The 12289-nt window shown below is 49.9% G+C and overlaps 1 protein-coding gene across 1 annotated transcript in view; it reads left to right on the top strand.

Moving 5' to 3' along the window:
* LOC146808456 (transient receptor potential cation channel subfamily M member 2-like) overlaps positions 1-12289 on the top strand; it is a 694250-nt gene that overhangs the window by 282513 nt on the left and 399448 nt on the right. Inside the window, exon 8 of the mRNA XM_085623563.1 lies at positions 3017-3119. Coding sequence (XP_085479689.1) covers positions 3017-3119 — 103 coding nt within the window. The remainder of the gene's footprint in view (positions 1-3016; positions 3120-12289) is intronic.

The following is a 12289-nucleotide window of genomic DNA, read 5'->3' on the forward strand; positions in this document are numbered from 1 at the left end:
TCCTCACTCAGCCATACACTTCCTCATGCACTCATCTACTCCATCATCCACTCACTCATAAAGCACATCTCCCTGACCAGCGCCGAACACCTGCACTTCCAGATCCACACCAACCCGAACACCACCCTCAGAGGCACCCTGATCTACCGACCCCCTGGACCACGCACGCAATTCAGCGAGGACATCGCCGACTTCGTCAGCCCGCATGCCCTCCCCTCCGCCGACTACATCCTCCTGGGGGACCTGAACTTCCACCTGGAGAACAACAACGACCACAACACCAGCACCCTGCTCGACAACCTCGCCAACCTGGGACTCAAGCAACTGGTGTCCACCCCCACCCACCTCGCCGGACACACACTCGACGCCGTCTTCTCATCCAGCACAGACATCAACTTCAGCCACGCCACAGAGCTTCAATGGACGGACCACAGCTGCGTCCACTTCACCTTCAAGAGACGGACGACCCACCAACACCAGCAACACACCGCCCGCAGAAGCTGGAACAAGATCACAGCAGACCAGCTCGCCACCTCCCTGAGCCAACACCCTCCTGCCAGCTCAGCGAACCCCAGCCAGGCCGCCGACAACCTCACGAAGTGGATCACCACCTGCGCGGACGAGCTCGCCCCGCTGAGGACCCCGCCCAGCAGACCCGCCAGCAAGAAGGCCCCATGGTTCACCGACGAACTCAAGAGCTCCAAGAAGAACTGCCGAGCCCTCGAGAAAGTCTGGATAAAGGACCCGACACCGGACAACAGGACCTCCTACAAACTGGCCACCCGGAAACACCACCAGCTGATCCGCGCCGCCAAGAGAACAGCATTCAAGGACCGGTTGGACAACAACGCACACAACAGCAAGGAACTCTTCAACATCGTGAAAGAGCTTTCCAACCCCAGCGCAGGAAACAACGACATCACCCCATCGCAAGACCTCTGCAACTCCCTCGCCTCATACTTCCACAACAAGATCACGGACATACACAGCAGTTTCAACAACCAACCAACGCACACCACGACCGACCTGCCACCCCCCCCCACCACCACCCTCCACGCCTGGACCCCGATCAGCACAGAAGACACCATCCGCACGATGAACTCCATCCACTCCGGTTCACCAACCGACCCCTGCCCTCACCACGTCTTCAACAAGGCCGACGCTGTCATCGCACCCCACCTGCGAGACATCATCAACACATCCTTCGACACCGCCATCTTCCCCGAAAGCTGGAAACACGCCGAACTCAGCGCTCTACTCAAGAAACCAACAGCGGACCCCACCGACCTCAAGAATTACCGCCCCATCTCGCTTCTACCGTTTCCAGCCAAAGTCATCGAGAAGACCGTCAACAAGCAGATGGCCGCCTTCCTCGAGACGAACGGATCCCTCGACCCCTCACAGTCCGGCTTCCGAGCCAAACACAGCACCGAGACCGCCCTCATCGCCGCCACCGATGACATCCGAGCCCTGATGGACAAGGGAGAAACAGCGGCCCTCATCCTCCTAGACCTCTCCGCGGCATTCGACACGGTCTGCCACCGCACCCTAACACGGCGCCTCAGCAACATCGGTATCCAGGACAAGGCGCTGGAATGGATCATCTCCTTCCTCGACGGAAGAACACAGCGAGTCCGCCTACCACCGTACAAGTCAGAGGCCTCCGAAGTCATCTGCGGCGTCCCCCAAGGATCATCACTGAGCCCCACCCTCTTCAACGTCTACATGAGCCCCCTCGCGGCCATCGTACGCAAACACCACCTCAGCATCATCTCCTACGCCGACGACACCCAGCTGATCCTCTCCCTGACCAACAACCCCGCCGCCGCCAGAGCCAACCTGCACGAAGGGATGAAAGAGGTAGCCGAGTGGATGACGACCAGCCGCCTGAAACTGAACTCGGACAAGACGGAGGTCCTCATCCTGGGCTCTTCACCCTCCGCCTGGGACGACTCCTGGTGGCCTCCCGCCCTGGGCACCGCGCCCAAACCGACAGACCATGCACGAAACCTGGGCTTCATCCTGGACTCCTCCCTCTCCATGACCAGGCAAGTCAACAGCGTCTCCTCGGCGTGCTTCAACATCCTACGCATGCTACGAAAGATCTTTTGGTGGATCCCCTCAGAGACCAGGAAGACCGTCACCCAGGCCCTCGTCACCAGCCGACTGGACTACGGCAACGCCCTCTACGCCGGGACCACCGCCAAGCTCCAGAAGAGACTCCAGCGGATCCAAAACGCCTCAGCCAGACTCATCCTCGACATCCCACGATCCAGCCACATCTCCGGTCATCTGAGAGACCTTCACTGGCTCCCCATCAACAAGAGAATCACCTTCCGCCTCCTCACCCACGCACACAAAGCCCTACACGACCAAGGCCCGAGCTACCTCAACAGCCGAGTCAACTTCTACGCTCCCAAACGCCACCTCCGATCAGCCAACCACGCCCTCGCCGCCGTCCCCCGCATCCGAAGAGCGACTACAGGAGGAAGGTCCTTCTCCTACCTGGCCGCCAAGACCTGGAACTCCCTCCCGTCCGACCTGCGCCTGACCCAAGACCACCTCTCCTTCAGGAAGAAGCTGAAGACCTGGCTGTTCGAGCAGTAGCGGCACCCCCCCTCCCCAGCGCCTTGAGACCCTACGGGTATGTAGCGCGCTTTATAAGTGTCACTGATTGATTGATTGATTGATCTCCTAATCAATCACTGCTCCCTCACTCATCCAGTCACTTAATAAACAAATCTCTCATTCAACCATCCACTAATCTGCTCACTCATCCACTCACTTATTAAGCACATTGCTCACTTATCCTTACACTAATTTTGCTCCCTCATTTACTCACTGACCTTAATTCTTCCACCCACCCCGCTACTTCCTCACCCACTCAACTATTAAGCACATTGCTCACTCATCCACCCACTCATCAGTACCCTCATTCACTCACTCGCCTCATCCATTTGCCCTCTGACATCATCAAATCCCACTCTCTTACCTTCTGCATTTTTTTATTCCCTAGATACAGGACATTGTTGGCATGAGCCACCTTCTCACCATCTTCAATGCAGACACCAAAGGTGCTCAGGACATCGACATGGCTATCCTTCAGGCTCTCCTGAAAGGTGAGTAAGTAAGTAAGTAATTACTTTAGTTGTTGATTAATAAAAATTGTTACAATCGGAAAAAAAACACAAAGGTTAAAACATTTTTGCCCATAAAATATGATTACAGCATTACACTGAGAATGTTAGCAGCAATAGAGAGCAGCAGTGAGTAAAGTGCGTTTGTGCTGATGGCTAGAGGAAAATATCCAAACACTATCATTAAAACATTTTTTTTTAAACGCTTTATCTTTAGTCTTAAATTTGACTAACCAATCCTGTAACAGTTTCAAAACTTTAGTAACTATGATGTAAAGTTATATACAAAAACTTTTAACAGTAGAATTTAAAAGCAGATTTTTCATTTTCATTTAATTTTTGCATTCAAGTCAATAACGAATGTTACTGTATTAACGATCGGTATCAGTTTTGGTTAACAGTTTTTTTTCGACAATAAAAATAAACTTTACAAATCGAGAGATCATGCGGGGCATAGTCCCGGTAAAACATGTAATAATGGCGTTTCGACATGTTCTCACCCCTAATTCATTAAAAATAGGTCTTAACAGGGTCTTCCCCTCTTCTAGCAGTTGGGGGCATGTAGTTACAATATGTATTAAAGTTTCGTCATAGGAGCCACATAACCTACAAAGTTTAGTGGGCCATTTTTTTTCCCATTTAGGTATTCCGTCCTTAGTAGGATATCTCCCAAACCGCAATAGCATACATTTGTTCTTTAAGAATGATTTTAAGTGGGTCAGCAAGTATAATTGAGGTTCTAATTTAATAAATGAATTGGTAACTGACTAGGAATGATACTTTTTTCTGAGCTCGTCTTTATCTAGAAGACTCGATAGTAGAGTGGCTGATCGATTTATTGTTTATTTAAAAACAGCTTTGCTCCTAACTTCTTCTTCGAAGGTTGGGCACTCAAAATGATGTAAACTCTCACTTAAAAAGGCTCTCCAGCTACTAGCGTGCTCATACCTCATTATATCCTGCCAGCACTGATTTGCAAGGGTGCCTTGTTCTGAGCGATATAACGAATATAGCATTTTTAAAAAGGCAGATTGCCGTACCAGAGATTGCCTTTTCAGACCAAATTCTAATCTTACATTAGCATGTCCTATATACCTGGGGATACTAAAAACTGATTTGTAGACTTTTATTTGTATATCATCAAGAATTTTAGCATCTTTACCACGAAAAATCATTGAGCCGTAGCCAAAGATGGAATTAGCTTTGCTTTCATGACCTTCAAAAGATGTTCGTGATTTGGACATGACAACTTGTCCCTCAACTTTCTAAAAGCAAATGACAAAGCTGTTACCTTTGCTTTAAGGTTAATAAAATGCTGTCTAAAAGACATATTATTGTCAAATGGTATTCCTAGGTATTTGTAAAATGTTACCGTTTCGATATGTAACCCATTTATATTCCATTCTTTCTCAACTGTTTTGGTTCCACCTATAGTCATTATTTTTGTCTTTTTGGTATTGATTTTCAAACCGTTAAGGGTGATATAATGATTAAAAGAATCAACTAATCTTCTTAGGCCTATGACTGAATGACTCAATAATTTAGTGTCATATGCGTATTGTAAATATTTAATGTCTTTGCCTAATAGGGAAGCTGAGTGAGCATTAACTTCTTTAAAATGTATAGGAAGGTCGGCCATAAAAAGATTAAAAAGGCATGGAGCCAGAACACAGCCTTGTTTCAGACCAGTCTTAGTTTCAAGTCGGCGGGTTGTACTTCTGCCATCTCCGACTTTGATCTGAACCCATGTGTTGGTGTATAACAATTGAATCATATCAAGCAATTGTTTTGGGATGCCCCAGCCCAAACGTTTAGCCCAATGTAGGTTTCGAGGAACAGAATCAAAGGCGGCTTTAAGATCAACAAAACAGATATATAACTTTTGTTTTCTATATTTTGCCCTTTCGCCTAATAAAGTCAGTAAAATCAAGTTCATGCTGGTTGATTCGCCTCTTCAAAAACCGGTTTGGAAAGCTCGAATTAGATTTTTTCTTGTGGCCCAATCTTCCAGACCTTCAAGGAGGCAGCTCGCGAAGATTTTTGCCTCCACATCAGTTAGGGCGATTAGTCAGTAGTTTGGAGGATTGTCTTGTGGACCACTTTTATATATCGGCTGAATTATACTTCCTTGCCATGACTCAGGAACTGATCCAGATTTAATAACATCATTAAATAAAATCGTTAAAACCTCTGGCCAATGCTTAAGATTTGCTTTAAAAATTGGAATCCCATTGGGGCCGGGCGCTCCATTCGATCTGATCCTGCTTATTGCCTTTTTAACTTGCTCTACAGGCCATGACTCCTTGACTTGTGGCCCAGCTTGGAAAGTGTGCGCGACTTGTTCCCTAGGCCCCAACTCCTCATCTTGTAGCTTTGCTTGAACAATGTGGTGGACAGAACCGTATTTTCTGCCTTCTTCTCAGCTTGATATGTTTATCTTCTGGCAAGCCATATTGATATCAGACTTTGGGTCCGAGGGTGCAACGTTAAGATTATAAATGAAAGTTGCCCAACAAGGGGGCATATTATCAATAAACGGCGTTAAAATTATCACCGCTTTAGCGGATGAAAACTGCCGTTAAAGCGGCAATAATGGGCTTGATAATATGCCCTTGAGAATTCCAATGGAAGCCCATGTTCTGGTGTCAACATGGGTTTCTATTGGAATCCTCACAGGCATATTATCAAGCCAATTATCACCGCTTTAGCGGCAGTTTTCTGCCGCTAAGTCGGCGATAATTTTAACGCCGTGCTTGATAATATGCCCCAAGATTCTTTGATATTAGCGCTGTTCCCTCTTTTACTACCACTTTCAAGATTGTTAATTATGCCCCAGAATAATTTTGGTTTTTGAGTTTTACATGAGAAATGTAGTTTGGTCCATAATCCCTCATAATAGGATTGTTTGGCTTTCCATATTTCGTTCTTACATTGTTTTCTGCACTTTATTAAATTATGAATTACCAAGGTTTTTTGTGCTCCATTCGGTTTTCTGAAAGTCGCCCTAATAGCTCTGTTAAGCTCTCTTTTAAGGCGAAGCAGCCAATTTAGTATACCATCCTGATTTTTTTGTTATCATGACTGAGCCTTTTGATGTTATGGATGGGGAAAAACGATCCAAAAGTGAAGCACACAGACAAGGCCAAATATCTGCCATGGACTTCTCTTCTCTTTTCTCCTCCAGAACTTTGGTGATTAAGAGGTCTAGAAAATCCAATATTTCCTTTAGATTTCTCGGATTCCATACTAGCCTTTTAAGATTAAAGGATGTTGGTACAATTCTCAATGATCTAGCTTCCGGTAGATGATCCAGTGATAGTACCAAGGAAATCAATTGTGGATTGTGATCACTTTCTATCCTCGGTATTACTTGATATTTGTGAAACAAGTATGTCAGACCCGCTGAGATGATGGAGTAATCAATGACAGAGAAATTGCCTGTTTTTTTAAATGTGGGTATTTGACCATCGTCCTGTAATAACACGAGGTTACATTTTTTGAAAGGTGAGTAAAGAGTGCTGCATGCTGTTATCATCACAACGATACCTTGCCATAATGCTTGGCAGTGGGGCACTATGTAGATTCAATGAATGGTCCATTTATGGCTATTTAGTGCCAGCGACTTGTCTCTGGGTAACAGAACTTGGTGTAGCTGACTGTTGGACTTTGTGTATTCCTCCTAGACATCCACACTCAATAGAGTGCTTAGGTGTTCCTGGAGCAGTCATCACTGGCAGGATGGGAGGGCAGAGGTGGGAACAGCCCTACCTACAATTTAATAGGTTTTGTCATGCCTCTGCCTAAAGGGCTGCCAAACGCCCTGCAGGTATAGCTTCTCCCACTTCACAGGAAGGCCCAAGTATAAATATTGGATCCCCGACACACCAACCCTTCAGTACTCATCTGAACCTGTGGATACTCTGCCTGGAAGAAGGACTACTGTTCTGCTGAGAGCACTGCCACTCTGCTGGACTGCTGCTCTGAAGGGCTGCTTCCCTGCTGTGCTGACCTGCTGCCCTCTTGCCTGGGTGAGAATGACTGGACATGTATCTGTTGAACCAGTAGCTCCATGGGCTAGTTGGCTGGCCTCCTGACTAGAGCCTCAGGGAAAGAAGACTCCAACAACCTTGAACCTAGCACCTGGTCTCTGTTCTCTGTCTATCCTACCTTGCCAAGTGATGCCACCCTAGTCCTGGACCCTTGGAAGTGGGCCTGAAGGTGCTCGGCCAGTCCATCTGGAGACCCAGAGGAACCAACGCATCTCCTCTGTGGTGCATCTCCAGCAGAACCAGTGCATTGCCTTTGAACAACACATCATTTGTGCTGCAAAGGTTCACCCAGTGCAAGTACTCCGCATCAACCTCAGCGACTGCATCGGAACTGCCGCTGTGCGAAGCTTCACTGACACAGCCCCTCACGTTACAAATCTTCTGTCGGCACCAGCCTTGATGTCAGCGTAGGTTCGTCCTTCACAGCCTCATATCTCTGCGGAACTGACACATCTCCGCAGCTGCATGACTCTTCCTCGACAACAGACTTGGCATCCCATGCCCTCATAGACAGGATCCTGTGCAATGACATGGGACCTCGCAACGCAACACCATAGATCCTCGTAACCGAAGCATCGCCTACGCTGCGCAACACATCTTCAGCGCGGGACCTTCAATCAAGCAATCAGGGGTTTCTAAAGCGCACTACTCACCCGTGTGGGTCTCAAGGCGCTAGGGGGGGCGGCTACGGTTCAGTTGAAGAGCCAGGTCTTGAGGTCCTTCCTGAAAGTGTGCAGGGTTTGGGAGTGTCTGATGTTCACGGGGAGCTCGTTCCAGATCTTGGCTGAGATGTAGCAGAAGGCTCTCCCACCTGTTCTGTTTCTGCAGATGCGGGGGACCTCTGCCAGGGCGAGGTCGGCGGAGCAGAGGTTCCTCTTGAGTACGTGGAAGGACACTCTCTCTTTGGGTCTGATGTTGTTGAGAGATTTGTAGTAGTGGGTGAGGAGTTTGAAGGTGACCCTCTTCTCGACGGGGAGCCAGTGGAGGTCTCGTAGGTGTGGGGTCACGTAAATGTTGAAGTGCGTGGGGCTGAGCGATGATCCTTGGGGTACTCCGCAGTTGATATTGATGGGTTCGGAGAGGAAAGGAGAGGTGCTGATCCCCTGGGTTCTGCCGGAGAGAAAGAATTGGATCCAGTCGAGGGCAGCTTCTTGTATCCCTTCATCATGAAGTCTGGCTGCAAGAGTGCGATGAGAGACAGTGTTGAAGGCTGAGGAGAGGTCTAGAAGGATAAGGGCCGCGGTGTGTCCCTGGTCGAGTAGCATGCGGATGTCGTCAGTGGCGGCGAGGAGGGCGGTCTGTGGTTGCTGCGGAATCCAGACTGGGAGGCGTCTAGGATGGAGTTCTCTTCGATGAAAGTGGTCAGCTGGGCAGTCACGAATCTCTCTGTGACTTTGGCCACGAAAGGGAGAAGAGAGATGGGCCGGTAGTTTTTCAGGTCTGTTGGGTCAGCCATGGGTTTCTTGAGGAGGGGTTTAAGCTCCACCCGCTTCCAGTCATCTGGGAAGATGCCGGACATGAGGGAGGCGTTGATGGTCTGTCCAAGTTCGGGCGCGATGGCGGCCTTGTGGAATATGTGCGGTGGGCAGGGGTCCGTTGGGGCTCCTGAGTGGGTTTTCTTCATAGTAGCGGTGATGTGTTCGACGGTAGCGGGAATCCAGGTCATGAAAGGTTGGCTTATCGGGGCCATTGGGGGGGATGTGATGTCCAGCGTCAGTTTGCTGAAATTGTCGTAGATGGCCTTCAGATGGAAGTAGGAGCTGAGTTTGTCACAGAGTTCCTGGGAAGGTGTGACATCCGTGGCTTTGCTGGGGGTTTTTGTGAACTGCTGTATGACGTTGAACAGTTCCTTGGCATTGGTCGCGTTGGTTTGGACTTTGTTTTTAATGAAGGTCTGTTTGGTGTCCCTTATGCACTGGTGGTATTCCTTCAGGGCTCTCCTGTGGTTGTTTCGTGCTTCCGTGGTTTTCTGGTTTCACCACGTTTTCTCTAGGCATCTGCAAGAGCACCTGGCTTCATGTAGTTCTGTGGTGAACCAGGCGGCCTTCGGTGGGCGTTGTATGGCGGGGTGTCAGAGGGGTGTGAGTTTGTCGGCGCAGCGGGAGATCTAGTGGTGAAGTTCTGTGGCTGCGGAGTTGGTGTCGGTTGTGGCACTGGGGGGGTCTTGGAGGAGGGTGGTGATGAGGAGTTCCTCTGTGACCTTGCTCCAGTTTCTTCATGGCATTCGTGGGGCGGGCTTGGGTGCGGTGGTGGTGTTGAAGGTGAAATGGACGCAGTGGTGGTCCGTCCAGAGAGGTTGGGTGGTGTGGCTGAAACGGATGTTTGTTCCTCCCACGAAGATCGGGTCAAGGGTGTGTCTAGCTCTGTGTGTTGGTGTGTTGACCAGCTGCTTCATCCGAGGTTGTCGAGGAGAGTGATGGAGTCGGGGTTGTTGCGGTTGTCGAGGTGGAAGTACAGGTCCCCGAGTAGAATGTAGTTCATGGAGGTGATTGCATGGGGTGCGGCAAGATCGGCGATGGTGGTTGTGGTCTGGGTGCGAAGTCTCGGTGGTCTGTAGATGAGGGTGCCGCATAGCATGGCCCTGGGGCTGGTCTGGATCTGAAAGTTGAGGTGTTCTGTGTTGGAGTGGGGGTCACTCTTGCTGGATGTGGAGTGTCGGAGGGGGGTCTTGTGTGTGAAGGCGAGTCCTCCTCCGGGGCTGTGTGGGCGGTCCTTTCATTGGATTTTGTAGCCGTCGGGATAGCAGTGGTGATGTCGGGGCTGGGAGTGACGTTGGTCCAGGTTTCCGTGAAGAAGGCGACGTCGGGCGAGAGGGTGTCTATCAGGTCTCAGATCTCTACGGTGTGTCGGTGCAGGGAGCGCACGTTGAGGAGGATGCATGTCAGGGTGTTGGTGGAGCGTGCGTCAGGCAGGCCTTCGGTGGTAGTGGGGGTATTGTCGATGGTGAAGGATCTACGGCAGGCTCTGCACGAGAACTCTCCATGGATGGTGTTCGGCGAGGATCTTACGCAGTCGGTGTGTCTTCCGGGGTTGAGTGCGTTGAGGATGGTAGAGTCGTAGAGATGGAGCCTGGGAGAGCCAGGGTTCCTGGCGCTGGTCGCGTTCGGATCGTGGGCGGGTGCAGACAGGCTTGCCTTAGGCGCGTCAGCGGCGCGCCCGCTGCTGCGCGCGTCCGTTGCGCGACCGCGCAGCATTCAGCATTAAGTAGGGGAGGGGGCGGGCCCAGAGGTAGGGTGGCGGGAGCAGGCTCTATCAGGGGGTGAGGCCGCAGGGGCAGTAGCGGCAGGAAGAGTAACAGTAAAACACAGTACACAGTAAACAATGGTATCCCAACACACAATGGACCAGGCGATAAGAAATAAAAGAATAAGGGGGATTTACAATACAAAAGGAACAGCAGGCAAAAAAGGAAAAGAAACACCTGAGGCGTGCTGCTTCCGCCAACCCTGCTAGTGGAGGGGCTCTGAACTGGAGCGGAGCGACTGAGAGCCGGAGCTGCTGGGGAGTGCTGGCCTGGACCAGAGGTCAAGGCTTCACAAGCGCCCCCCGCAGTGGTTGGCATTAAGTAGGGGAGGGGGCGGGCCCAGAGGTTGGGTGGCGGGAGTGGGCTGTGTCAGGGGGCGGGGCTGCAGGGGCAGTAGCGGCGGGAAGAGTAACAGTAAAACACAGTAAAACACAGTACACAGTAAACAACGGTAACCCAACACACAATGGTCCAGGCGATAAGAAATAAAAGAATAAGGAGGGTTTACAATACAGAAGGAACGGTAGGCAAAAAGGAAAAGAAACACCTGAGGCGAGCTGGCGGCGCGAAACCTGCTAGTGGAGGGACTCTGAACCGGAGTGGTGCGGCTGCGAGCCGGAGCTACTGGCGAGTGCTGGCCTGGACCAGAGGTCAAGGCTTCACAAGCACTCCCCTGCAGCGGTCGGCATTAAGTAAGGTAGGGGGGCGGGAGTGGACTGTGTCGGGGGCTTGGCAGCAGGGGCAGTAGCGGCTGGAAGAGTAACAGTAAAACACAGTAAAACACAGTACACAGTAAACAACGGTAACCCAACACACAATGGACCAGGTGATAAGAAATAAAAGCATAAGGGGGATTTACAATACAGAAGGAACTGCAGGCAAAAAGGAAAAGAAACACCTGAGGTGCGCTGCTGGCGCGAAACCTGCTCGTGCAGGGGCTCTGAACCAGAGAGCTGCGACCGCGAGCCAGAGCTGCTAGGGAGTGCTGGCCTGGACCTTGAAATGTCCTGTAAACCAGGATTTAAGGTACTCTTGTTCAGTCAGCCTAACTGGGTCGCTGTAACCGGCCCATGCTCCATCACGGTCGACCTGAGGTTCTGTCCCAGTCCGACATGACCAGATATCCACAGTTGGTGAATTTTGGCACTATTTTCACTGAAGTCTCCGATTATACTGATTGGATTTTTGTTGTTTTGGTCTTGTTTTATTTATTAAGAAATACTCTATTTTTCTTAACTAGTCTGGGATCCTTTAATGGTGTGTTTTCACTGTGTTACAGTGCTGCATATATAGTTTACACATTGCCTCTATATTAAGCCTGACCGCTCTGTGCCAAGCTACCAGAGGGTTAAGCATAGGTTCCTTTGGTGTTTGCTTGTGACTCACCCTGACAGGGATTGTGGTTGCTGCTTCAGTAGTTTTTAATTTCTCACAACCAATATAACCCAATTTTTTACAGTCAAATTTGCAAAACCCTGCAATGACTCCTCAGGTACTGGGAGAGAAATAGGTTCTTCAGGGGCTAGGCTAATTTTGTGTTTTTGTACTCAATCTTAATGCCTTTTATCCCATTGGTTGCCTGTGTGTGGGCTGCCAGGGACCGTATTGCAAGGGCAGAGAGGGTTGGTACTAGTGGATATTCCTACCTGACTACTATCTGAAGCTGCATCTTATCTGAGTTTACGCTCTTTACCCATCTCCATTCTTCTGGGGGGTCGAACGTTTGATAGGAGCCACCCCCTTATTTTCGGGCCTAGTCCCAATTTGAGCAATACTGCCTGCAGTAACTTTCAGCTCACCCAATCAAATGCTTTCCATATATAAAAGCCACTGGGCCTACCAAATAGACAACTTTGTAG

The sequence above is a fragment of the Triturus cristatus genome, chromosome 8, assembly GCF_964204655.1.
Source record: "Triturus cristatus chromosome 8, aTriCri1.1, whole genome shotgun sequence".
Lineage (NCBI taxonomy): Eukaryota > Metazoa > Chordata > Amphibia > Caudata > Salamandridae > Triturus > Triturus cristatus.